The sequence below is a fragment of the Pistacia vera genome, unplaced genomic scaffold, assembly GCF_008641045.1.
Source record: "Pistacia vera cultivar Batoury unplaced genomic scaffold, PisVer_v2 Contig430, whole genome shotgun sequence".
NCBI lineage: Eukaryota > Viridiplantae > Streptophyta > Magnoliopsida > Sapindales > Anacardiaceae > Pistacia > Pistacia vera.
Genome location: NW_022196258.1, coordinates 736,741 through 764,124, shown reverse-complemented (window position 1 = coordinate 764,124; position 27,384 = coordinate 736,741). Strand labels below are relative to the sequence as shown.

The 27,384-nt window shown below is 36.9% G+C and overlaps 3 protein-coding genes and 1 long non-coding RNA gene across 4 annotated transcripts; all 4 read left to right on the top strand.

Moving 5' to 3' along the window:
* Nucleotides 1-3,284: 3,284 nt before the first annotated feature.
* On the top strand, nt 3,285-7,037 carry LOC116143455 (receptor-like protein 9DC3). The gene is made up of 2 exons (XM_031428919.1): nt 3,285-3,483; nt 5,575-7,037. Exons 1-2 carry the CDS (start codon nt 3,285-3,287, stop codon nt 7,035-7,037), a joined length of 1,662 nt encoding a protein of 553 aa, XP_031284779.1.
* A 4,668-nt stretch (nt 7,038-11,705) lies between these two features.
* On the top strand, nt 11,706-13,932 carry LOC116143524. Its single transcript, XR_004130131.1, has 6 exons — nt 11,706-11,731; nt 11,864-11,955; nt 12,111-12,175; nt 12,305-12,421; nt 12,968-13,146; nt 13,647-13,932. It is a non-coding gene; the product is annotated as an uncharacterized LOC116143524 (long non-coding RNA).
* Nucleotides 13,933-15,547: 1,615 nt separating this feature from the next.
* On the top strand, nt 15,548-18,462 carry LOC116143454 (receptor-like protein 19). The gene is made up of 4 exons (XM_031428918.1): nt 15,548-17,293; nt 17,368-17,450; nt 18,037-18,074; nt 18,173-18,462. Exons 1-4 carry the CDS (start codon nt 15,548-15,550, stop codon nt 18,460-18,462), a joined length of 2,157 nt encoding a protein of 718 aa, XP_031284778.1.
* LOC116143453 (putative DUF21 domain-containing protein At3g13070, chloroplastic) lies at nt 18,168-23,772 on the top strand. The gene is made up of 11 exons (XM_031428917.1): nt 18,168-18,471; nt 19,248-19,325; nt 19,496-19,599; nt 20,267-20,328; nt 20,717-20,856; nt 20,933-21,011; nt 21,124-21,187; nt 21,319-21,410; nt 21,573-21,628; nt 21,752-21,864; nt 23,681-23,772. The coding sequence occupies exons 4-11, from the start codon at nt 20,281-20,283 to the stop codon at nt 23,770-23,772; spliced, it is 684 nt and encodes a 227-aa protein (XP_031284777.1). The 5' UTR covers nt 18,168-18,471; nt 19,248-19,325; nt 19,496-19,599; nt 20,267-20,280.
* Nucleotides 23,773-27,384: the final 3,612 nt, after the last annotated feature.

The following is a 27,384-nucleotide window of genomic DNA, read 5'->3' as shown; positions in this document are numbered from 1 at the left end:
CAATACACAGAGTTTATATTCTTACTACTTCTCTCTAGTTCAATACTGCTTGTGAGCGTTAGGGCTTAGCTCATTCCGACGAGTTAAGGGCAGCACGAATTAGCAAGAGAGTTAAGTGCGTGACAAGTGGTATCAGAGCCTCGGTAGCATAACCTCGGTTTTCATTCAATGGCAAAAGATACTGTCGCTTCCAAGGAACCAAGACGACAGAGATGGAGGCTTCCAGGAACGTGGGCGTCGGAGAAGTCGACCCAACCCAAACCCTCAAAGGCAGAGAGGTACGTCCAAAGATGTCTTTCCAGTTTGACTCAAGCTTACTCGTGTAGAGAAGAAGGGTGAGCACGCAGCGAAGGATCAGATCATCGAGTGGATGATCTAGAGTCGGAGGTTCGAAACTACACATGTCGTGAAAGCATGCTGCTTCAAATGGAAGAGTCGCTAAGGATGAAAGGGGGAGCAATCCGTGAGGAGTTGTGGGGGAGCTTGCAAAACCGTCATGGGTTTCCAAGCCGAAATCAACAGCACGCTCGTAGTTTAGACGAGGGTCAGGCTGAGTTAGCGCGATGCAAGCGCGGAATGGTACTAGGAACTGGCAGCAGCGTATTGAAAGCCAAAGGATGACGTCCCTAGGCATAGAAGTTTTGGTGGCTCACGCAAGGGCACAAGAGGTTGACCAACTTCCGTGGGGACTAGACAAGTACTTCGGGCCATAGGCGTACGGAGGAAAGCTCGAGGATTGAAAACTGCAGTCTATCTCACAGACACCGCAAGGTTGTGGGTGGAGGAGACGAGAAGGAGACCATCGAAACAAGGTATTTGCACTACTCTACTTTTGATGATTTTAAAAGAGAGCTAAACGCAGTTTTACCCGGAGAATGCGAGGATGAAGCAAGAGCTCGCTTGCGACGGATCCAGCAAACGGGACGATCCATGATTATATCAGGGATTTCACTGACTTGATACTGGAGATCCGGAGATGTCCGACAGGACTCGTCTTCAATTTCATGGAGGGTGTGCAAACATGGGTGAAAACAAGAGCTAAGGCGTTGGGGAGTGACAAGTCTTGCCACAGCAATCAGTTGGGAAAGTTTGATGATCAGCACCAAAAGAATTCCAGCAGCAAATCCAAAGATAAAGAGGGGCGGCTTTGTAAAAGGTGCGGGGAGACAGGGGGCAATCTGAAAGAAAGCAACCGAGCACACCGCCAAGGTACTCATCATCAAGGCAAAGACAAGGGCAAACGTTGGGACAAGGGCTCCAAACCCGCACAATTGCTTTATTGCAGGGCCATTGGTAGAAACTGCCGGAGAAGACATCTTACTCCCTCAATTGCTCAAGATCAGGAGGGCAAAGCCAGCCGAAAGTAGTAGTGATGCGCACATATGGGATCGATGCAACAACAAATCAATGGAATCCAGTCCGCCACCAAAACCCAACACCAAGGGTGCTCTATGTTGATTGGGCCATCAAGGGAAGGACACATAAGCCAGTGGAGAACAGGGTGTTCACATAACTTCATTCAGTAAGTGAAGCACGTCGGCTAGACAGCAGGCTTCAGGAGGTGGAGACGGACCATCAAGGCAGTCAACATGCAGGGCACAACCGATACGGGAGTGGCTCGGCATATCAGAACCACGATGGGAACTTGGTCGGCTACTTGATTTCCAGTGGCACCGATGGAGACTACAGGTTGTTCTTTGGTAGAGTTCATGGAAAGAAGGGCATTTCCCTGTGCCGTCAACCACACCATGTGTATCAGGACGGGAGAGCAAGTGGTGTTGCACTAGCCGCTACCAAGCCAGAGGGACAGCAACACTCCGGCTATGCAGTTCAAGAAAAAGCCAATGGAAAGGAAAGCGTACTTGGCCATCCTAAGAATCGACGACGAGGAGCCAATCCCGCCAGAGGCAGGGCCAGGGAGTGGGGGGTAGCAACAAGTATCGCGAGGCAGTTGATGTCTCACCAAAAAGAGTGCCAAAGGAGCTCCACCTAGAAGGGAGGTAGACCACAGATTGGCTGGAACCAGGCGCCAAGCCACCTGCCAAGGGTCCTTCCGTATGGCACCACCGGAGCTTGCGGCACTAAGGAGGCAGTTACGGAACTACTAGATGCAGGGTTCATCAAGCCACCCAAAGCTCCCTATGGCGCACCAGTTCTGTTTCAAAGGAAGAAGGATTGTTCTTGCGCATGGTGCATCGACATACGAGCACAGACAAGGTATTGTTAAAAAGCTATACTATTTCCTTGATTGCCGACCTTTTGATCAGCTCTGGGGCATGCCCGACTTAACCAAAACTGGATCTGCGATCAGGTTATATATCAAGTGCGCCAAGCCGAAGGCGACGAGCCAAAGACCACCTGTGTTAAAGTGTAGGGGTCTTACGAATTTTGGTATGCCATTGGGCTAACAAATGCACCAGCCACATTGCACCTTGATGAATAAGGATATCCATCCATACTCGACGGTTGTGGTTCGACCTTGACGACATAGTGGTGTATAGCAAACCGGGAGGAGCATCATGCGGCACCTCAGGGAAGTGTTCCAAGTCTTGAGGACAACAAGCTGTATATTCAAAGAAAGAGAATGCTCTTTCGCCAAGCCGGAGGTAAGGTCTTGGGTCACAAGATCAGGGATGGCAGCTTATTATGGAGGATAGCAAAGTGCAGGCCATTCAAGAGTGGGAAACACCCACCAAAGTGCGAAGTTTCGATCCTCCTTGGATTAGTTAAAACTACTACCGTCGGTTATCAAGGCTACTCAGCAAAGGAAGCCCGTTGACAGACTTATCTCAAGAAGAAAACAGCCGTGGGACTGGACTGAATGAGTGTCAAGTCCGCTTTGAGGAGTTGAAAGCTGCAATCAGCAAGAACCTGTGCTTGCCTTGCAGACCATACTCAGCCATGAAGTGCCAGGACGGAATCCGACTTGCCACGGGGAGGGAGTACTCATGCAGAATGGGGCATCCGATTGCTTACGAGAGTCGGAAAGCTCAATGAGGAGACGGCGTTACACTGTGCAAGAAAAAGGGATGACAGCCATCATCCATTGTCTTAGAGTATGGCGACAACTCGCTTGGGTCCAAGTTTGGATACTTTGACCGCCACAACGTCGCGACAAGCACGTCCGACCAAATAGAAGTTGGAGTACGAAGCAGGCACGAATGCAGGACGTTCTTGTTGTGAGTTGATTGTCCTGGAGTACAAGTCGGCAAGACCAATGTAGTGGCAAATGCAATAAGTCGCAAGGCGAGTTGGCGAGCACAGTCAAGTCACAAGCGCATTGGATGGATCAAAAAGCAGGGACTCTACAGCATGAGCCATTGGCTCGTAATCAGTGCCTTGGTGGAAGAAGGGAAAACCGGAGGTTTTGGCTGACTGACGGATCCTACTTACACCAAAGGCAACCGCCTCTCTACAACCAAGAGGGGACAATTGAGGAAAAGACTGATCAAGGAGGTCATGATCCTGTGGGCAGGCCATCAGGTATGAGACGCACCTGCTCTCTTAAAATCTGCCTATATGGCCTGGGAGCAGGATAGCATGAGGGGTATGTGCGAACGTGCCTTGTTGCCAGCAAGACAAGATAGTACAACAAACAACGGCCAGGCGTGCTACAAACATGCCCGTGCCGAGAGACCATGGGAAAGTGTCTCAATGGACTTACACGTGTTGCCAAAGTCGGGGCGTCGAGCATCATAGTTGTTGTGGACAGATTTAGCAAGGATGCCACTTCATCCTGCATCCACCGATGCACAGCAGAGAAGAAAACCAAGCTTTTCTTCCGCAAATCATCATCAAGTTATGGGCATTCCGACAGATAAGTCAGTGATCGGATCCTTGGTTCACCCGGGAGATTTGGACAGAGTTATTCAAGATGCTAGGATCAACCCGATGACTTCTCGACAGCTTATCCCCAAACTGATGGCAGACTGAGCGGCAAGCAATGTTAGAGCTGTATTGGGCACTACGTGAGCGCTAGTCAGAGGATTGGGCAAAGCTTCTGACACAGCACCCAATTCTCATTTAACTTACAACGGAGCGAGGCAACCAACAAAAGTCCCTTCGAGATCATCATGGGACGACAACCAAACACACCTCTTTCCTAGCCACACCTATGATGGAAAGAGCCGGCAGCCTTAGGTAGCAAGTCTGGCACGAACAAACCGAACTTGCTCGTGACGCCTACACAAGGCAGCAAAGAGAATGAAGAAGTGGGCTGACAAGAAGAGAAGGCATGTTGAGTTCAAGAGGGTGATCTTGTTCTTGTAAGTCTGACCCAACAGTTCAAGACATTGAGAAAGTGCACAAGGCTCGTGCGCAAATACGAAGGGCCCTTTCAAGTGATTCAACGCATTGGCAAAGGTTTCGTAGCGACCTCCAACTCCCTCCGAAACTGAAGATACACCGGTCTTTCATGTAAGCTTACTGAAGCCATTCATGAGACCGGAGGAGCCATCCCGAGGAGTTCAAAACGACACCAACGGCAGTTGTAACATCATTGATAAGGAAATCGAAGAAATACTTGCCGACCGAGTCGTCCGCGCACGTGGTGTGCCAAACTATCGGAAACTTCATAAATGGAAGGGACTTCCTGATACCGAAGCATGTGGGAGGAAGAAATCATTGTGGCAATTCCAAGATTCAGTCCTGCGCTATAAAGACAATGCGACGAGGGCGTCGCAGCATTAGGTGCGGAGAATGTCACGACCAGCCGCTTGCCCAAGCGCTGCCACTTGCTTAACCGATTAAGTAACTTCAGGGTGTGAAGCAGACTTAGAGTAAGTTAACTTAGGAGCTAGTTAACGACTCAGCAGCTAGGTCGACGACTAAGCACCTTTGTTCCAAGGTTGCTCCAATACTCGACACCCACGAGCTTTCGGTTCCACGGCCAGCACCAATGCCCACACCCAGGGTTTTCTATGCTGAGCATGTAGCTTAGCATAGTAATGGAGGTGCTTGAGGCCTATAATAGGCAAAGCCACCTGGTAAAAATCAGATAATACTTGAATTCCAGCAATACACAGAGTTTATATTTTCTCTATACTTCTCTCTCATTAATATACTGTTAGCATGTGAGCGTTAGGCTGCTTAGCTCATTTCCGACGAGTTAAGGCCGCACGAACTTAGCAAAGAAGTTAAGTGCGTGACATTACGGTGTTAGTTACAGTGGAGAAAATAATAATGAGGCGAAACGGTTGACCATTGCATAAGCCCTGCCCTGTTTCTTTGTGCAAGAATATTGGCCCTGTAGACATTTGTGTTATTTTATTATTAGAAAGTGGAAAAAGAGCCGCTGGATGATCTAGACTAAATCCAGTAGTGCCTCATTAGTGCTTGACCAAAGACTTGATGGAGCAGACCTCAGTGCACGAACAAGACTTGGTGATATGACAGCTGTCTCTTTACAATAGTGAATCCCACTTTGAATTTTGTTCCCAATTTATACCAATCATGATGTAGGAATCATCTAATTCAAAGTCATCGTAATAAAATTCTAAGTCCATGGAGTAGACATCAGTGCATGACCAAGACTTGGTTACATTTTTCTCTTTTTATTTATCTATATATGCATAGACATTTCATCTTCACTTCTCATCTCTCTCAACAATTTTATGCAATTTTTTCTGTTTCCTGGGAAAAACATGTGGAGGCTATCGTGGCACTATCTACTCCTCTGCCTCTTCCTGTTGGACTTGAATTTTCAAGCCATTTCCTCATCTTCTTATAACTTTTCTTCTCGTTCAATCAAACTTTGCTCCCATGAACAAAGCTCTGCCTTACTCCATTTCAAAAGCACCTTAAAAATTCATAGTCCTTCTTACTATCCTTGTGGAGAATATCATTATCCTAAGATAGATTCTTGGAAAGAGGGAAGTGATTGCTGCTCATGGGATGGGGTCACTTGTGATAGCTACACAGGTCATGTCATTGGCCTTGACCTTTCTTCTAGTTGGATCCATGGCACTGTCAATGACAATAGTAGTCTCTTCCTCCTTCACAATCTCCAGAATCTCAAGCTTGCTTGCAATGATTTCAGTGAATCCACAATCTCATCCAAGTTTGGTCAATTCACGAAATTAACACATCTTAACCTTTCTTTCCCTAGATTCCATGGCGTAGTTCCAACTGAAATCTTTCACCTATCTAAACTTGTTTTGCTTGACCTCTCTGGTGGTTTTTCCCTTAGATTACCCTTACTGCACCAACATGTTTTTGGTAAGCACTTACAGAATCTTACAAAATTAAGATATCTTCATCTCGATGAGGTGGATTTGTCTTTAGTTGCACCTGGCTCTTTGCTGAACTTGTCTTCTACTCTGATATCTCTTTTAGTTGGTTATACTAGTCTGCAAGGCAGGTTTCCAAATGATGTTTTCCGCCTTCCGTTCCTCCAGAAGTTGAGTTTGACCAGAAATGAAGATCTTAGAGGTGATTTATCAAAGTCTAACTGGAGCAGTTCCCTTAGATTCTTAGATCTCTCTGATACAAGTTTCTCAGGACAATTACCTGACACAAACAGCGATCTTATATACTTGAATGTGTTGGATCTTCATGGGAATGAATTCACAGGTTCAATTCCAACATCACTTTGGAATTGCACGTATATCACTTCTTTGGATTTGTCAGGCAATAATTTTACGGGCGAAGTTGCAATGTCATTATCTAAACTTAGTCAGCTCAGAAGTTTAGATCTTAGTGGCAACAGTTTTTCAAGACAGATTCCAGATGTTTTTGGCAACCTTAGCAAATTAACCTACCTAGATCTTTCATTCAACAATTTCAATGGTCAGTTGCCATCTTCAGCATTCAACCTCCCACAACTTTCGGTTTTACGCTTTTCCAAAAACCAATTTGAAGGTCATATTCCATATCAAGTAAGTGGTCTTTCAAATCTACTTTCTCTTGGCCTATCTAATAATTTTCTAGACGGAAGAGTTCCCTCTTGGTTATTTACTCTGCCATCTTTGGAGACAGTGGACCTTACAAATAAAAACTCACAGGTCCGATTGAGGGGTTCCATCAGCCTAGTTCTGTGAGAATTGTTTCTTTAATGAATAACCAAATTCGAGGTTCAATTCCAAATTCCATGTTTGAAATTTTAAACCTTACAAAACTTGACCTTTCTTTCAACAATTTGAGTGGCATTGTGAAACCAGAAAATTTGTCCAAGCTCAAAAATATAATGAGGATTGACCTTTCCCATAACACCTTACTATCTTTAGCTACCCCAAAAAAGGCCAACATTACCTTGCCTAACCTTGACGAGTTCATATTCTCTTCTTGCAACATAACCGAATTCCCTTTCTTCTTAAGAAGCTCAGAATACCTTAGAATTTTAGACCTTTCAGACAATAGAATTCACAGCCAGATTTCTCAACAACAATTGGAATTGTTTCAAAAATTTTACTCTTTGAATCTCTCTCACAATCTTTTGACAAGTTTTGTCCCTTTTGGAAAAGTATCCATGATGAATTTAGCTATTCTTGACCTTCAATCCAACTTGCTCCAAGGCCCACTTGTGTTGCTAGATGCACCTATTATGGACACCTTAATAGTTTCCAACAATATGTTGAATGGAGAGATTCCTCCGTTCATTTGCAACTTGAGCCTTATTATATATCTTGATCTGTCTTACAATGGCTTGAATGGAACCATTCCTCAATGTCTAGGAATAAACTCTCCTAGGCTTGCAGTCTTGGATCTACAAATGAACAATTTCTGTGGTACCATCCCAAAATCATTAGCTAATAACTATATTCGATACCTTGACCTTAATGGCAATAAGTTGGAAGGGTCATTACCACATACTTTGGTTAATTGTAGTCACTTGGAAGTTCTAAATATTGGAAACAACATGATCAATGATACTTTTCCTTATTGGTTAGCAAACCTTCCGGAATTGCAAGTTCTGGTATTGAGATCTAATAGATTTTATGGTTTCATTGGCGAACCCAAGACAAGATTAGCAAATCCTAAGTTTTGAATACTTGACCTCTCTCACAATCGATTCATAGGTATTTTGCGAACAAGATATTTTGAGAAATTTAGTATGATGTATGGTAAGAATCATGAAGGTGAATTGAAATATATGAGAGAATATCCGATCCATATTTTTACTGCTTTTGGAATAGGCCGTGGTATGTTCAATACTATTCCATTAGTTTGACAGTAAAAGGCGTTGATAGAAAAATAGACAAGATTCTAACCATTTTTGTAATGATGGATTTGTCAAGCAACCAATTTCAAGGGCAAATACCAACAATAATTGGAAAGCTTAATTTCCTCCAAATCCTCAACTTTTCTCATAATAACATTAGAGGTCATATTCCACCATTATTGGGAAATTTGACAAGTCTTGAATCATTAGACCTCTCTTTCAACAAGCTTATTGGAGAGATACCTAATCAGTTGGCAAGTCTGACATTTCTTTCTGTGTCTAATCTTTCATACAACCAGCTTATGGGATCTATACCTCAAGGAAATCAACTCAATACATTTCAAAATGACTCCTACAAAGGAAACTTGGGGTTGTGTGGATCCCCATTGTCAAAGAAATGTGGCAATGATGTACCATCATCACCAATACCGTCCTACCATGAAGGAGACAATAATTTGAGCTGGTTTGATTGGAAAATCATTTTGATGGGTTACGGATCTGGATTGGTAATAGGCTTGTCTATGGGATAAATTGTATTCACAATAGGAAAACCTTTATGGTTTGTATTAATTGTTGAAAGAGTGAGGCTCAGAATCATAGCAAGAGTGAAGAGAACCCATCCAAGAAGAAGAAATTAATGACTTCAAGCGTTGCTCTTAACAAGGTGAGTGGTTCGATTTTTACAACATATATTTGTATTCTTTTATGAGAATCTGAATATAAACTCCACCATTAATTTTTCAATCTTGTCTTTCTTTTTAGAGTTAAGTACTTGACAACAGCAAAAAGTATAATGATTGAATCAACATGGTCTATATATTATCTTTCAGCACTGTTATTTGCAAGTTTTCATGGTAAAGGCACATTTTCCAAAAAAAGCATAAATGAAAAATGCTTCAAGTCTTGCTGGAAAGAATAATTTGTTTATTATTATTTGTGTTGTGAAGTACTTCAAGTTGATGGTAAGCTTATATTTTTTCTAATCAACAAAATGCACTTTCTGTAAGTATTTTATTTCTAAGCTTTTGCATGACGAGAACTTATGACAGCCTTAACATTTGACTATAAGGCTCTTGAATTTTAATCCTTGTATTCATCAACGGATTATATTAAAGGAACTTTGTGTTTTACATATTTATCTCCAAGTCTGTTTACTCATTATTGTTTTGTATTAATCATGGTATTCATGGGAGTTTTTAGTCAATGAGTTGTATTGAAGCAACTTTGTTATTTACATATTTATCTCTAAATCTGTTTAGTCCTATTGTTAAAAAATGCACAAATCATTAAATTAATCAAGGAGCCTCCAATCCACAAAATATTTTTCCAATCCAAAGATGGCCGTCGTTTCAGCCTTCTCCATTTTTCACTTTCACAGTCTAATAAACTCAATCCCAAAACCCATAAATTCTTGTACATGTCTCAATCTTCTTCATTTCTCAAATTTTGACCGAATTTCCTTTTAATTCTGGGTTTTTTTTTTTTTTTTTCCCCTCTAATTATTTTTGCTGGAATTTGCCAAAGTTTCAATTTTTTATTCATTTTTGTTCACATTTCATGGATTTTGCTCTTGAATCTTCGGTTTCAATCGACCCACGTTCGTTTCAACAATAAAATCTCGTTTTTCCTCCACCAAAATCGATGTTCGAAATCTTCTGTCAAGATTTCACCCAGAATTCATCGCTATCCAAAGTGTCACGTTTTGGGGGCGCTTGTTTGTGGGGTTTTGGTGTTTGGTTGCAAGAGAGTTTTTGCCGTGGAGAGTGCAGTAAATGCAGGGTATGGAGATATTGGGCAAAGCATATTGTTGTTGAAGAATGCTTGGATTAAAGTTTCTCAGGTTTTGAGAGTATTCAAAGAGCAAGGTTTGGTTTTGGCTGCCCTTTTGTGTTTGTCTGCGTTCTCGTCAATGGTTGAGATGTCTATCAGAACGCTTTGGCCTTGGAAGGTATAAAATTCTTGAGCTAGTCTGTTTTTGTTTGGTGTTTATGTAATTGTATTGTCACAAACTATGCATTTAAGCATATCGTTATTATTCTGGTCTTGGAAGTGTATTAGCTTAGTTTGGTGTCATTTTGATGTTAGTGGTTTATGGAGTCTGTAACCTTTTATTGCACATTGTGCACTTATAAAGTCCGATTATTATGTTGGGTATGATATTAGACTGTGTTCAGTTGTGGTGTTGTGAATGCTTTTTCTTTTTTTGGGTTTTAGTTTGCTAAGTTGAGGGATAGCCGAATGAGAATATATGGACTAATAAATAAGCACAAGCTCTTTGAATCTAAACCACATTACCTGTTTCAGCATAAAAGATGTTAACTGAAACATCGTATGGTACTTTTGGTGTAAGTAGATGATTGCCATCTCTATTTGACTTTGCAATGTTTCTAGGCAGGCCAGGCATGGTTTTCCATGATACTTACCTGTGGGAAGAGTTGTACATATCTATCAATGGGAATGCTAAAAGCTCTTGGTTTGAAAGGAAGAAGGTATGTTTGATCATGATTTTTTATTTTTTTGGTGAAAAGTAATCATTGCTATTTGTATCTTACACATATACTTCATTTGTTGGCTATTTCCACCAAATGGTTTCAGTTGTATTCAAGAAAGTATTTCTTGGCTAGCAAAAGAACACGGCACAAGGTTATGATAATAAATTTGCTATTTTAGAAGTTATATTTGTATGAAGCTATTCATATCATGTTTAAGGCTATGTAGAGAGGAAGTTAGGGTTAGACTGGGGCAGTAGGTCACTAATAACAAAGCAGAGGTTCAAGTGGTTGCTATATATGTAGTGAAAATAGTGTGCTAATCCTTGATGTTTATTCAGTCATCTAATATTGCAAAAGGAATTTCATTTGACTGTATTATGTTATTTTAACGGATAGGATTTTGTTTGAATGTTGCACTTAAGTATTGACAGGCTAGCCACAATGTCCTGTATATGAGGCAAATATTCTTAATGAAGACATATCCGTTATCTGTATCTTATATAGTATGTCTTTAGTTTCTGAATGCTAGTAGTCAAAGAAATCTGTAAAGCCATTTACACATAACCGGAGTTTCACAATGAATTTATCTTCATCCTATTGCCACATTGCAATTTCTTGGCAAATAGATTGCTGACTAGTTAAATGTGATGGTTGCAATGATATGGCCCATTTTGATTATTTCACATTTTTTGATAACTAACAAAAGGGGAATTTATAAAACAGGCTACGATGTACAAACTAGTACCATTCTTGTTGATTTCCACAGTTCGTGGGTAACTCATCAATATTCAAGGAAAATTAATTCTTGGTACTTTTGTTCAGCGAGTGATATTCAAAAAGCTAATAAGTTTGAAAATGTGTGTTTAGGGTGCCTGTGTTTGAGCAATGTGTGACAATATAGTGGGCATTGCTTATGCAATGTATCTGCTGGATAATGTTCAGAAGGTCAGGGATTTCTATTCTCTCCTCCTTCTGAGGTTAATACCGTGTGTGATAGCGATATAGATCTTCTATTTGAAGGGGGATCTCTAGAAAGTACTACAGTGGAGACATGGCCACAAACCTGCATACTTCGTCCCGGGTATCCTTATAGCCAATTTCAAGTTGATGCTGTATTTTATTAATGAAATGGTAGTGTATATGTATTTTTCTGTGAATCTGTTGTTTATATTATCTGCCTGAATTAAATAGGGTTTTGTTATTGGTTTTGCAGATTCAATGTCAGTTTGGAATCTTCTCGGAGAGTTCTGCATTAGGAAGGTTAACATGGTTGTTGTTCTAAATGAGTATGGTGGAACTGTGGGGGTATATACACACTCATGTCTGAACCAAACTAAGTTAGAACTAGTTTTTCGTTAAACATTTTGATCTTAGAAGGGTTGCTTGGGTAACTCAATAAGTACCTTTGACCTTCAGTTTTGATGGCCTAATAGTCATTTTTATTTTACTGGATGAAACAGATAGTGACCCTGGAAGATGTGATTGAGGAAATTGTTGGTGAAATCTTTGACGAAATGATTCAAAAGTAAATCTCACTGTTAATTTTGTCTTTGTAATAGCATTGCTAAATGATATACATAGTACAGGTTGTCAGTATGTTTTCATCACTATATTGATTTATTTGGATTGTCTGCCCTTTATCAATCAATAACAGGAGGAGATCCAGAAGAAAACTGGCTACATTGTGATGCAAGCAGAGGGAATATATGATGTGGATGCTAATACATGTATTGATCAGCTCTCTGAAGACTTAAATATCAAAATGCCAGAGGTATGATGTTTCTTCTAGTAATGCTGTGTTGATGCTGTTGTTAATGCCACTGTGATGTTTATGTTAAAATGCATATTGATTAGCTAGCATGCAAACTACTTACCGTGGCAGGATTACCCTGTAACATTTATAATTTTGAAGTATCCTCAATTCCCCTTCATCTGTAGAAACTTGTTGATGGATAGAACCTTATTGAGAACACCCCTTTATCCCTATTGGGGGGGACCAGTTCTGGTGAAGGCAAAAGTGTCATTATTATGATAGTTTAGTAATATTTCATTATGACTGAAAAGAATTTGACTAAGCACAGAATACACTTGATATTTTTTACCATGATTTGTGGAATGATCTGGGACTATTTAACTGCTCAGTTATGCATTGCCGTCAATTGGTAAAGGCTGTATTGCGACAGTCTTTGTTGTGCATATTAGGGCTCCATCTTTTGCTTCGACTGGAGAAGTTAGACTTGATTATATGTTGTTTTAAGTGTCCATGATTGCTTAATTTTGCATATCTAGTTACCTTTCCTTTCCTATTTTTTTATAGGGTCATCAGTATGAGATGGTATCAGGTTTTATATGTGAGGCCTTTGGATACATCCCAAGGACCGGTGAGAGTACGAAAGTGATACTTTACAAGGAAAACCAGGAAGAAAGCGAAGAACATGATGATCTGGATCTGACCACCAGGGATTGAGGGAAAAGTATCTAATTTACAAACTCGAGGTATGGTCTCGATCCTTTTGAGCTACATTTACTCTTGTGGAAGCTCCATCACATTAAGTTGTGGTTACAAGTTTATTATATTTTCTAGGAATAGCTTAGTTTCTGAATCATTGTGTGTCCTAGTTCTCAAGGATCATTTCTAGACCTTTACATTCTTACTTCTCCATCTGGCCTACTTTCCATCATAGTCGTAGCCAGGAATATGTTTTAGGAGGGGCCAATTTAAACGATCATAAAATTTTACAAATATAACATTTATTAAATCTTAAATATTCATTTATAATATTTTATTTAATGTATTTGTAGTTGTTTCTGATGCATTTTTGTATTTTAGAAATTTACAAGCTAGTTTTTATAGCATTTTTATTATCAAATGCAAACTTTTTTTATCGTATTGATGATATATGCGTTGTACAAGCTAGTTTTGTAATTTAATTCAGCTAGATTTGAGATCATGGCTACTCTATTGAAAACTCACTCCTTTTATTTCCATTTTGCAGACTTTTAAGGATTTGATTCCATGGTATTGAAGAGTTTGGGAAAGAGCGTGCAGTAGAAATCAATCTGTAGAATCTTTTGAATAAGTTGGGATATTCAACATCTTGGAGTCTTTACATGGTCTTATCATAGGATTTCTGAATATTATTGGAGTTAGAATTACGAGCTATAATGTAGGCTTTAATATGCTATTTTGTTGAATTTCAGTTTAACAAATGTTGTGATATTTATTCAGAATAGTAGTTTATAGGGCCTCTGGCTCTTCAGCCCTGCCCTGTTTCTTCAGTGCAGATAACTTCTGTTTAATAATATAACCAGATTATTAACTGCTTTATTATAACAATATTAAGTCATGAATCATGGCATGAGTAATTTAATTTGCCATCTTCAAAACATAACACCATTTGTTTATCAGATATATAACTTCATCATTCATCAGCTCTTACAACATACTTCTCAGTTTTATTAGAAAGATAGCGTTGGTTGACCACAGAAGATAAAAGAAAGTTGTCAATTACATTTTCTAGAATATTTAAAGCTAGTCTTCTCAACAGGAAACCTTTAGTTCCCTTTTTGTGTTAGAAGAATGCAGCTATAGTTACTTGGTCTTGATGAGCAGTCAGTAGCCTAATTACTCATCAGTTTCAATTGTAATGTACTTTATCAAATGATTATTTATGTTATTAAGTAGATTGGCTCTTTATTGAATCTTCCTCTTTTCTGTTTTTATTTTTAATCTTCGATAATATAAGAAACCTCTACTCTGGGAATTCTTTGTTCTTATTCATCGCTCGAGTGCAGCAAATGATGTATGGGTCTGTGAATGGGACATTCAATTTGTTTTATGGAGAAATATCAAATATGATGATTTTGTTTGTTGTTAGGCATTGAAGTATGAATGTTTATATATATGATTTTATAACCCTGCTAAAAGGAATACAAATGCTCTTTTGTCTGTTATTAGTCTCTATTAGATTTGGGCAGCTTTGGTTCCCTGCACCCTTTGATTTTATTCTGTGTTCTTAGGTTCAACGAATCTCTTCATACGAAAGATGGTTTTGCAGTGTTCATTCTTAGGGAGAGCATTTTTTATTTTTTTATTTCCTCTTTTTCTCTCCTTTATGTTTGGTGTTGAGGGTTTACTAGAGACTACAGCCAACAATGTTACTTTTAGCCATGCAGTGATTTCCAGCTTCTTCTCTGATTCACAAATTTGACAGCCAGGAAGAGAAAGGAGAATAGTTGAATGACAAATGTTTGTGTTAAAAGACAAATTGTAAAGGAATCTTTAAATTCAGAAAAAAAAAAAAAAAAAAAAATGTAATTGGCGAATTGTTATGCATAACTACTGTGTTCTCCATTAGCAAGTGCATGACCAAGAGTAAGTTAATGGAGTAATTCTCACTACTGGATGACCAAGGCTTGATTTTCTAACTGTGTCATTATTTTACATCATTCTGGCTTTGAATTCGTTACTTCAACTGGTTAGGAAAATTCATAGCAGTTGACAAGATTAAACATTCTTCCAAGTAAATGTGGCTTTGTGTAAATTTCCTTTGTCAAATAAATGTGGCTTTACGTGATAGGACACTGCAAACCACCATCATCAATAGTGGACGATGATGCAGAGTCCTTAAATGGATTTGGATGGAAAGGTTTAGTCATAGGATATGGAACTGAAGTGGTGTTAGGAGTGATGATAGGACTCATTTAATTTCCATATATACCAATTTTTTTCTCCATTTAAGAACTCATTATTTGGACAAAGGCAATTGCTTCTGTAATTTTCGCCATCTTCAGCATTCAACCTCATAAAATTTCTTTTTTAGACTTCTCCAGCAATCAACTTGAAGGCCATATTCCTTGTCAAGTAAGTGGTCTTTCACTTCTTACTCATCTCTACATGTCTGATAACTTTCTAAATGGCAGAGTACCATCTTGGTTGTTTACTTTACCATCTTTGGAGTCATTACACCTTCACAACAACAAACTCACGGGTCCTATTGAGGAGTTCCATCAGCCTGTAGGTCCATTGGAAAAAATTCTTTTGAGGAATAACAAGATTCATGTTCAAATTCCAAATTCCATGTTTGAACTTTTAAACCTTTTAGAACTTGACCTTTCATCCAACAATTTGAGTGGCACTGTGAAGTCAGACATGTTGTCCAACCTCAAAAATCTCAGTTATATTAGCCTTTCCCATAACCCCTTATTGTCATTAATCACTCAAAAAGCCAACTTTACCTTGCCCAGTCTTGTCGGGGTCTATTTCTCTTCTTGCAACATAACCCAATTTCCAATTTTCTTAAGAACTCAAGAAAAATTGTTGAATCTAGACCTTTCAAACAATAGAATTTCTGGCAAGATTTCTCAACGACAGCTGGAATTGCTTCCCAATTTGAACTATTTTAATCTCTCTGACAATTTTTTGACAAGTGTTAATTGTCCTAGAAACTTTTCAATGATGAAACTAATGGTTCTTGACCTTCTATCCAACTTGCTTCAAGGCCCAGTAACTATGATGCCAGATGCACTTGATATGCGAATCTTATCACTTTCCAATAATATTTTTACTGGAGAGATCTCTTCATACATTTGCAAATTAAGGTTTATTAAAGTTCTTGACTTGTCTAACAATAGCTTGAGTGGAACAATTCCTAAATGTCTAGGGAACTTTTATTATCTATCATTCTTGAATCTGAGAAACAACAATTTCCACGGTAGCATCCCCCAAACAATCCCGATTAGATCTATTCAATACCTTAACCTTAATGGCAACAAGTTAGAGGGTTCGCTGCCTGCTTTGGTTAATTGTAGTTATTTGAAAGTTCTAGACGTTGGGAACAATATGATTAAAGATACTTTTCCTCATTGGTTAGCGACCCTTCCCGAATTACAAGTTCTAATATTAAGATCTAATAGATTTCATGGTCCCATTGGAAATCCCAAGACAAGAGTATTGTTTCCTAAGCTGCGAATACTTGACCTCTCTCACAATCAATTCACTGGTTTTTTGCCAACAAGATATTTTGAAAATTTTAACATGATGCGTTGGGATAATCATAAAGATTATTTGGAATATATGGGAGTGACGATTGAAGGGGAAAATTTCATTAATAACTCTGTTCAATATTATTCAATTATATTGACAGTAAAAGGTGTTGATAGGGAAATAGATAGAATTCTAACCATTTTTATGATGATGGATTTGTCAAACAATCAATTTCAAGAGCGAATTCCAGAAGTAATTGGAAAGCTTAATTCCCTTCAAGTCCTCAACTTTTCTCACAATAACCTTACAGGTCATATTCCACCAATATTAGAAAATTTGACAGGACTTGAATCATTAGACCTCTCCTTTAATAGCTTTGTTGGAGAGATTCCTAATCAGTTGACAAGTCTATCATTTCTTTCTGTATTGAATCTTTCATACAACCGATTGGTAGGCTCTATACCTCAAGGAAGTCAATTGAATACATTTCAAAATGATTCTTACATTGGAAACTCTAGGCTGTGTAGACTCCCGTTGTCAAATAAATGTGGGGATGATGAACCACCATCACCAATACCGTCCATCTACCATGAAGGAGACGATGGTTCGAGCTGGTTCGATTGGAAAATCGTTTTGATGAGTTACGGATGCGGATTGGTAATAGGCTTGTCTATGGGATACATTGTATTCACAATAGGAAAACCTCTATGGTTTGTAGTAACGGTTGAAAGATTGAGGCTCATAATCATAACAAAAGTGAAGAGAACCCATCCAAGAAGAAGAAATTAGTGACTTCAAGAGTTGCTCTTAAGAGGTGAGTGCTTCGGTTTTTATAGCATATATTTTTATGCTTCTTCAATAATTTGAATATAAACTCCACTATTAATTTTCAAAATTTTCTTTCTTTTTAGAGCTAGGCACTTGACAAGAGCAACTGATTGAATCAACATGGTATATCTATTATCTTTCAGTAGTACGTTATTTTGCAAGTTTTTATGATAAAGCCACATTTTCCAGAAAAAAGCATAAATCAAAAGTGCTTCAAGTGTTGCTAGAAAAAAAATATTTTGTTTGTTATTATTTGTGTTTTGTACTTCAAGTTGATGGTAAGCTTATATTTTTCTGATACATTTATTAGTTTTATTGTAAGTGTTTTATTGTGTAAGTGATTTTGATGAAAGAGGGAGTCGTTTTAGGGGCGCTTGTTTGTGGGATTTTGGTGTTTGGTTGCAAGAGAGTTTTCACTGTGGAGAGTGCAGTAAATGCAGGGTTTGGAGTTATTGGACAGAGCATATTGTTGTTGAAGAATGCCTAGCCTAAAGTTTCTCAGGTTTTGAGAGTGTTTAAAGAACAAGGTTTGGTTTTGGCTGCGCTTTTGGGGTTGTTTGCGTTCTGTTTAGTGGCTGGGACGTCTATCACCACGCTTTGACCTTGGAAGGTATAAAATTCTTGAGCTAGTCTGTGTTTGTTTAATGTATATGTAATTGTGTTGTCACAAATTATGCATTTAAGTGTTTGTTATTANAAAAAATGAAGTTTTGGATTCAAATGTAGAGAAAATTAAGATTTTGATGAAAGAGGGAGTCGTTTTAGGGGCGCTTGTTTGTGGGGTTTTGGTGTTTGGTTGCAAGAGAGTTTTTGCTGTGGAAAGTGCAGTAAATGCAGGCTATGGAGTTATTGGACAGAGCATATTGTTGTTGAAGAATGCTTGGCCTAAAGTTTCTCAGGTTTTGAGAGTGTTTAAAGAACAAGGTTTGGTTTTGGCTGCGCTTTTGGGGTTGTCTGCGTTCTGTTCAGTGGTTGAGACGTCTATCACCACGCTTTGACCTTGGAAGGTATAAAATTCTCGAGCTAGTCTGTGTTTGTTTAATGTATATGTAATTATGTTGTCACAAATTATGCATTAAGTGTTTGTTATTATTCTGGTCTTGGTAGTGTATTAGCTTATTTGGTGTCATTTTGATGTTGGTGGTTTATTGCACATTGTGTTATTATTCTGGTCTTTGTAGTGTATTAGCTTATTTGGTGTCATTTTTATGTTGGTGGTTTATTGCACATTGTGTTATTATTTTGAAAAGCAAATTATTTTATTTTATTTATTCTATGCTGCTTTATCATATGTACTTATAAAGTACAACTATATAATGTTGGGTACAATATTAGACTGTGTTCCGTTGAGGTGTTGTGAATGCTTTTTTTATTTTTTTTGTGTTTTAGTTGGCTGTAGTTTAGGGATAGCCGAATGAGAGTTTAATAAAATAAGCGCAAGCTCTTTGAATGATAAACCACATTACCTGTTTGGTAGTAGCTTTATTTGGTGAGGCTGGTGTCAGTGCAGCAACAGGAGTAATGACTGTAAGTATAACGTTCTCTATCTTTTAAGGACATGCATATATATTATGAACTCATATTGAAATGCCAGGCAGTGGTTACAGTCGACATCTAAGTTATGGTTGCCCAGGATATAGATTGCCATCAAACTGAGTATTTGTCCTCATTGAAACAAAGTTCATGTTGTCTATGGAATAAAAACTCATGCAGATACACACTATGATATCTATACCTTATTTCAATTGCTTTAACCAGTTTCCCATTTCCTGAATGATATTAGGTGTCCGTATTACTTCTCACTGAAATTACTCCAAAAAGTATTGCTGTTCATAATGCCACAGAGGTTGCTAGGTTTGTGGTAAGTTTAAAAATTATATATTTCATTTTCATCAATCTAATCTATTTTTCTTAATAGATTTGGCTTTCCCTTGTTTTTTCCCCAACCTCATGCTTAATGTCGTTCTGTAGGTTATCCATGCTTTGCTGATGTTACTGTCTGAGCTCTATTTGACTTTGCAATGCTTCTAGGTCAGGCCAGTGGCATGGCTTTCCTTGGTACTTTACTCTGTGGGAAGAGTTGTTACATATCTATCAATGGGAATGCTAAAAGCTCATGGTCTGAAAGGAAGAATGTATGTCTTATCATGATCTTTTATTTTTTTGGTGAAAAGATAATCATTGCTATTTTTTTTTTTAATCTTTTTGTATCTTCCACATCATACTTCATTTTTTAACCATTTCCACAAGTTGTGACTTTAGACAACTCATTTGAATGAGCCAAACAGTTTTCAGTTGTATTCAAGAAAGTATTTCTTGGCTAGCAAAAGAACAGGACACAAGGTTATGATAAGAAATTAAATTTGCTTTTTATCAAGTTATATTTGTATGAAGTTATTCATATCATGTTTAAGGCTATGTAGAGAAGGAAGTTTGAGTGAGAATGGGGCAGTAGGTTACTAGCAGTGAGAAGGAAGTTTAAGTGGTAGTTATATATGTAATAAAAATAAGAGTTTAATCCTTGATGTTTTATTCAATCATCTAATAATTACAAGAGGAATTTCATTTGACTGTATTATGTTATTAAAATGGATTTAGGAATTTGTTTGAATGTTGCCCCTTAAGTATTGATCAGGCTATGCCCCAGTGTCCTTTATATGAGGCAAATATTCTTATTAGCGAGGACATATTAATTGAAAGCATCATTACTTAGTTTGTCATAGATAATGTTCTATTAACTTTTTTTTCCCCTTTAGTTATATATATGTATCTTCTTTAACAATGAGCTATACGTTATTGAAGATGAGTTGAAGCTGATGTTGCGTGGAGCAGAGTTAAGTGGGGCAATAGAGGTGGAAGAACAGGTAATGAAATTGATGAATTAAAATTTTCTTATATTTTCACGTTTTGATGTTAAATATAAGTCATTTTGTTTATTTTCTATTAAGTCATATACATATAACAGGAAGTTTCACATTGAATTTTATTCTTCACCCTATTGCCATATTGCCAATTTCTTGGCAGAATAGATTGCTGACTAGTTAAATGTGATGATAGTAATGATATGGCTCATTTTGATTATTTCACATTTTCTTGATAACTAACAAAAGGGGAATTTTATTAAAACGAATACCATCTCTTTGTGAATTTTTTAACTACTCGTTACCTCAAGAAATCATGTAAAACTTTCTAAGAATTTATTTTTGTTTGTTTTATGGTTCAAATGCTCTTTTCTTAAGAATTTTTTTGCAGAACATGATTGAAAATGTGTTAGAGATAAAGGATACACATGTTAGAGAGGTGATGACACCTCTTGTTGATGTAGTTGCAATTGATGCAAGTGCCACTCTTGTTGATTTCCATAGTTCGTGGGTGACTCATCAATATTCAAGGTAAATTAATCCTTGGTACTTTCACTTCAGCAATTACATTTTCAAAAAGCTAAGAAGTTTGAGGATTTGTGTTTAGGGTGCCTGTGTTTGAGCAACTTGTTGACAATATAGTGTGCGTTGCTTATGCAATGGATCTGCTGGATTATGTTCAGAAGGTCAGGGGATTTCTATTCTTCTTCCTCCCTCTCTGAGGTTAATACCACGTTTTTTATTGATTTTATGTGACAATCTCATTGTGTACAGAATTATGATCTTTCTATTTTGAAGGTGGATCTCCTAGAAAGTACTACAGTGGGAGACATGGCCCACAAACCTGCGTACTTCATCCCTGGTAATCCTTAAAGCCAATTTCAAGTTGATGCTGTGTTTTTTTAATGAAATTTTTTGTATTATTTATTTTTCTGTGAATCTGTTGTTTATATTATCTGTCTGAATAAATAGGGTTTTGTTATTGGTTTGCAGATTCAATGACAGTTTGGAATCTTCTCAGAGAGTTCCACATCAGGAAGGTTCACATGGCTGTTGTTCTAAATGAGTATGGTGGAACTGTGGGGGTATATACACACTCATGTCTGAACCAAACTAAGTTAGAACTAGTTTTTCATTAAACATTTTGATGTTAAAGGGTTGCTTTGGTCACTCAATAGTACCTTTGACCTTCAGTTTTGAGCCCAATAACCTTTTTTTTTTTTTTTTTTTTTTTTCTGATGAAGCAGGTTGTGAACCAAACTAAGAAATTGTTGGTGAAATCTTTGACGAAAATGATTCAAAAGTAAATCTCACTGTTATTTGTCTTTGTAATGCATTGCTAAATGATTACATAATACAGGTTGTCAGTATGTTTCATCTATTATATGATTTATTTGGATTGTCTGCCCTTTATCACTCATAACAGGAGGAGATCCAGAAGAAAACTGGCTACATTGTGTGCGAGCAGAGGGAATAATGATGTGGATGCTAATACATTATTGATCAGCTCTCTGAAGACTAAAATATCAAAATCCAGAGGTATAATGTTTCTTCAAGTAATGCTGTGTTGATGCGTTGTTAATGCCACTGTGATGTTTATGTTAAAATGCATATTGATTAGCTAGCATGCGAAGTACTTACCGTGGCAGGATAGAACTTTATTGAGAACACCCCTTTATCCCTATTAGGGGGGACCAGCACAGGTAAAGGCAAAAGTGTCATTATTATGATAGTTTAGTAATATTTTATTATGACTAAAAAGAATTTGGTTAAGCACAGTAATACACTTGATTTTTTTTACCATGATTTATGGACTGATCTGGGACTATTTAACTGCTCAGTTATGCATTGCTGTCAATGGGTAAAAGCTGTATTGTAACAGTATTGTCATGCATATTAGGGCTCCTATCTTATGCTTCAACTGAAGAAAGACTTGATTATATGTTGTTTTAAGTGTCCATGATTGCTTAATTTCACATATCTAGTTACCTTTTCTTTCCTCTTATTTTATAGGGTCATCAGTATGAGACGGTATCAGATTTTATATGTGAGGCCTTTGGATACATCCCAAGGACGGGTGAGAGTATGAAAGTGGTCCTTGAAACGGAAAACCAGGAAAGAAAACAAAGAACATTATGAATCTGGATCCGATTGCCAAGAATTGAAGGAAAAGCATCTGATCTACAAACTCGAGGTATGGTCTTGATCCTTTTGTGCTACATTTACTCTTGTGGAAGCTCCATCACATTAAGTTGTCGTTATAAGTTCTCAAGGATCATTTCTAGAACCTTCACATTCTTACTTCTCTATCTGGCCTACTTCCCACCATAGACGTAGCCAGGAATATGATCTATTAAATCTTTAATATTCATATTTATAATATTTTATTTAATCTATTTATAGTTGTTTTTGGTGCATTTTTGTATTTTAAAAATATACTATGATATACAACTTGTTATCAGTACCAAAAGAATCAACTATAGTTGTTACAAATTTACAAAATTACAATTTTGAGTAATAATTGTTTATGATACGTACTAATTGCTTTATTATAACAATATTAAGTCATGAACCATGCCATGAGTAATTTAATTTGCCATCTTCAAAACATAACACCATTTCTTTATCATTCATCAACATTTCTCTGTTTAGATTCGTGTGATGGAGAAGCACTCAAATCTTTGTAATTATGAGAATTTTAATAATTAATGAATTAAAATTATTATAATATATACCTATTTTTTCTCCATTTAAGGACCCATATTAGTTGGACGAAGGCAATTGCTTCTGTAAATTTCAGTTTTCACCATAAAGAAATAGGGGTTTAATAGATAAAACCAACTTGATCTCTTATAACAGAGTTCGCCTATAATTAGTGGATAAGCTAATAAAAGCACAATGCTCTTCTCTTGTAACAGAATGCCCTGTTTCTTGCTATGCAGGGGGCCGCAACATCCATCAAACTATCACCAAGGTGAACTTTCATATGTTTGTTCTTTCTATTGTGAACTTTTTAAGTTTTATGAAATCTTATTGCTTGTTGGAAAAATTCTGTGGCAGTTGGCAAATTTAAATTTTCTTAGAGTGCTAGACTTGTCTTAAAACCAACTCACGGGGCCCATTCCATAGGCAGTGCGCTTTGATACCTTCGGAAATACTTTATAAACTAGAAACTTGTGGTTGTGCGGATTTCCACTGTCAAAAGAATACATAAGAGATGAGACATTACAACCAACCTCAAAATTGTAAAATGATACACTCCATACAAATGGATTTGATTGGAAATTGATGTTGATAGGCTATGGATGTGGAATGGTGTTTGGAATGATCATAAGATATCTTGTGTTTTCAACAGGAAAGCCTCGGTGGCTTCTAAGGATCGTTGAAGGAGGACACCATCAAAAGGGGAGAAGGCCAAACAAGAGACAATGTGGAAGAAAAGAATAGTTCTTACAAGTTCTCCAGTGTAAGTATTGTTTCAAAATTGTAGAGGAATGTTTGTTATCATCAAATGCAAACTTTGTTATAGTGTTGACGATATATGTGTTGTACCAATAGTTTTGAAATTTAATTTAGCTACATTGCGAAACTCACTCCTGTCATTTCCATTTTGCAGACTCCTAGGGATTTGATTCCATGGAATTGAAGAATGTGGGAGAGAGCATTAACTTGGTATATGATGAGCCCTGGTTTCCCGCAATTTTGCAAAGTAAAATTAACTTGGTACTTACTGCATTTTGGTTTGAGATAATTGGAATATTATATTTTGTACCAATTAAAATTACCTATAAAAAGGGGTTAAATCCTAGAGTTAAACAATTGAGTACAATAAAAGACAATACCAAGATTAGAAAGTGAGAGCCACCAGAAAGAGGTTTAGTGAGAGTGTCGATTTGTGAGGCTTCTGAAAGACTTTTTTAATATTTGTTTCTTCTTCATAGTGAAATTCTGCAACAAAGTGGACGTAACTCTCATACAGAGAGTGAACCACTATAAATCTTGTGTTTGTGTGTGATTTATTTATTTGTTATTTGTTTGTTTTATTTTCGCTTTCATAGGGATTTAGGATTTGTTAGCATCCGATTAAATCCCCACAAGAACGGCCTCAGGCCTTCACCGCATGATTGTTGGTGAACTCAAAGCTAGATAATTTGTGTGTTAGCTACCATTTGTAGAAAAATAATAATAATAATGGCGCAAAACAGTCGGCCATTGCGTGAACCCCTGCCCTGTTTCTTTCAGTACAGTTAATTTTTTGTTCCAAAAAGGGGATCTGATCTTAAACTAAGTCCTGGTTTATGAGGTTTAAGACTAATTTTATTCCCCTTCCTTATTTTCGAACTTTTATTTGAGGGGAATAGTTGCAGAACAATAGAACACAAGAAGCTCTCTATGGATCTTTTATGAATTCGGATATTAATGTGCTTAGAATTTTACTTCTGAATTCATAATAATTTGAGAGCTAAACTATGAATGATACTGGTTTGATTTGAATATTTTATTTTGAACAATTTTAGTTAGCCATTGCATGAGCCCTGTCCTGTTTCTAATACTTTGTTTAACATCTACCAACACAGTTAACTTTCTTCTTTCAAGTAAAAAATTATCTCATTCATTCAGTCATCAATAATTTGGCCAGGATGGTTACAATAGTAAGATTTAATTTATCTCTCACAAATTATATTCATAAACATCTCCAATCTAGAGAAAGTGGAATGGATAAAGCATATGGCTTACGACTAGAGATTATAGTAATACAAAACTTTCCAAATCTTATCAAATATGAACTACACACACACACACGTGTATATATATATATTCTAGTTTTCTAGACAACTTATCAACCAAGAAATTGAGTTCTATAAAGATCCATTTTTTTTTTTTCTTTCCTATGATGACTTACTGAAATCTAAGAGAAAAAAATAGAATAATGCATTTGAAAGTGATATTTGTTTTCTTCATATGGAACAATCTTTATATTAATATATTATAATTAATGTGTGTGTTGGAAAGTAGACACATTAAATTATTGTAGTAGTAGACCAAGACATTAGTGCTGAATAAATTATTGAAATAATCAATCCTCTACCCCCTTTCCTCACTGGATGAGCTAAAAGGATTGTATGATTGTCAAATCAAAAGATCTATATTTATTATTAGATGTACAAAATTTGTGATTGATTGTCAATAAATAAAAATGTAATAGGAGAGTAGGTCTTGACCATGCATGAGTTAAAATACACATGTAATAAAATATTTTGAAGCTTATCCATGTAAATTCATATCGGAATAGGATTCAAATTATCTCGAATATGACTTAGACGGTACGTTACATGTTTTCTTTTTTCCATGCATGGTAATTTGGTGATTTTCTATTTCAAACTTGCTTATTCTACGCAATGCATAAAATATATATATTTATGCTTTTTAACTTATAATCGAAGGCATGTGGAAAACTAAAACATAGAATCAAGACTTTTGTGTAAATTGGAGACCATTTTAGCACCAAAAATGACAATTTCAACTTCTACAGTGCAAGTGATGTTAAATTTTCAAACTGTTCATGTTCAATGATGCAACTTTTACTACCAAAAAGTGCAATGAGACAAGATTGATTGGAATATATTCATGTAATTTTAAAGTCTTCTGAATGAGAATGAAAACAATGTGTACATAGATAGTCCTTAAAACTTATGGTCATAACATCATAGTTCATTTATTAATTTCCACGCCTATTTTATCTCCATATAAGGCCCCATGTTAGTGGAATGTAGAAATTTTGTTGGTATAATAAGTCAGTCTTGTGCTACTTGCAGTTGATTTAGAGATGAAATGTAAACCTAATGAGCTGAAAAGAAACAGAGCAAGTGAAGAAGAAGACTGAAATTTTCGTTTTTTTCTTATTAAAAGCTTTCACTGTTTACAAGCCTTTTATAATACAAGGCAAGGGTAAATCAGTAAATCCCAGGCAAGGGTAAATCAGTAAATCCCAAACTACTTTAATATTCTAATACTTGCTAATTTTCTTTTGAATTGATCATGAAAATGATCATTGATTAAGGTAGAATTGTTTTGTCGAGTATTTAATTTTATGGTGTCAAATGAACTTAGATAGGAATTAGTCAATACTTAAGTCTCTTTAGATACATTAACCTTACGTTTGTCATTAATTTCTGTAGAAAAAATGTCATGAAGACTTCCTACGTGGTAGTCAAGTTATTGGGGAAGTCATGTAGGCCTTTCCCCACTGCATCAACCAATTGAGAAGCTATAATTTTCAAAATGTGTAAGAAGACAAAGACTGAAGCGGAAGATGAATATATACCGAGTTCAAAACGCAGGCACTAGATTCAGTAATTTTTCTTGCATCAAACCAAGAAACCAATATAGTGTGGCGTCCAAGCTTATTTATATAAATTTATGCGTTTGAGAAAATAAATTTAAACTAAAGAACATTAAACTTCGTAAATTCCTACAGAAGATATGTCTCCAACAGCCTCAGTTCAATCTAGTCAATGATAAGATTCCATATTTAAACTTTGATCTCCATTTTTTCCTAATTCCAAAGAGTTTGGTTGCAGGGCAGCGTTGGGAGAGAGCAAAAGAACCTAACACATGTATCTTTAAATTTGATTTTAAGAGTTAAAATTTTCAAATGAAAGTTTTGAATTTTGAGGTCGAATAATTATGAGTTACAATTGCTATAACACTCTCTAAAATTTTTAGAATTTCAATTTATAAAAGCTGAAAATTTAGATATTTCTGTTAGATTAGAAGACTCTTCTGACAGAATTCCCTTCTTGCATATGCAAATAAAAGCATAATATCATTCTCTTGTGACCAAATGCTCGTTTTCTAGCAATGCAGAGGCCGTAACATCCATCAGTTACCTTTGTTATTATTAACATTGCTTAGAATTTATATATCAATAGTCAAATCATTTTCAACAGATTAACTTGAAACTTTTAAGAAGAATTTGTAATCATAGTAGTATGATCTATGACTCAGAAAATAGATGCAAACAGGGGAAATATAAAAAGATCTATGAGATTAGGAATG

Excerpts from the sequence above, each read along its gene's own strand:
- LOC116143455 (XM_031428919.1), top strand. The coding sequence starts at position 3,285 with ATGGATCAAAAAGCAGGGACTCTACAGCATGAGCCATTGGCTCGTAAT. Across the intron at positions 3,484-5,574 it reads TCCTGTGGGCAGGCCATCAG|ACATTTCATCTTCACTTCTC; the intron begins GTATGAGACGCA and ends ATATATGCATAG.
- LOC116143453 (XM_031428917.1), top strand. The coding sequence starts at position 20,281 with ATGTTGCGTGGAGCAGAGTTAAGTGGGGCAATAGAGGTGGAAGAACAG. Across the intron at positions 20,857-20,932 it reads GTGACTCATCAATATTCAAG|GGTGCCTGTGTTTGAGCAAC; the intron begins GTAAATTAATCC and ends ATTTGTGTTTAG. Across the intron at positions 21,411-21,572 it reads AGTATGGTGGAACTGTGGGG|GTTGTGAACCAAACTAAGAA; the intron begins GTATATACACAC and ends CTGATGAAGCAG.
- LOC116143454 (XM_031428918.1), top strand. The coding sequence starts at position 15,548 with ATGTCTGATAACTTTCTAAATGGCAGAGTACCATCTTGGTTGTTTACT. Across the intron at positions 17,294-17,367 it reads TGAGTTACGGATGCGGATTG|ATTGAGGCTCATAATCATAA; the intron begins GTAATAGGCTTG and ends AACGGTTGAAAG. Across the intron at positions 17,451-18,036 it reads TCAAGAGTTGCTCTTAAGAG|TGGCTGGGACGTCTATCACC; the intron begins GTGAGTGCTTCG and ends CGTTCTGTTTAG.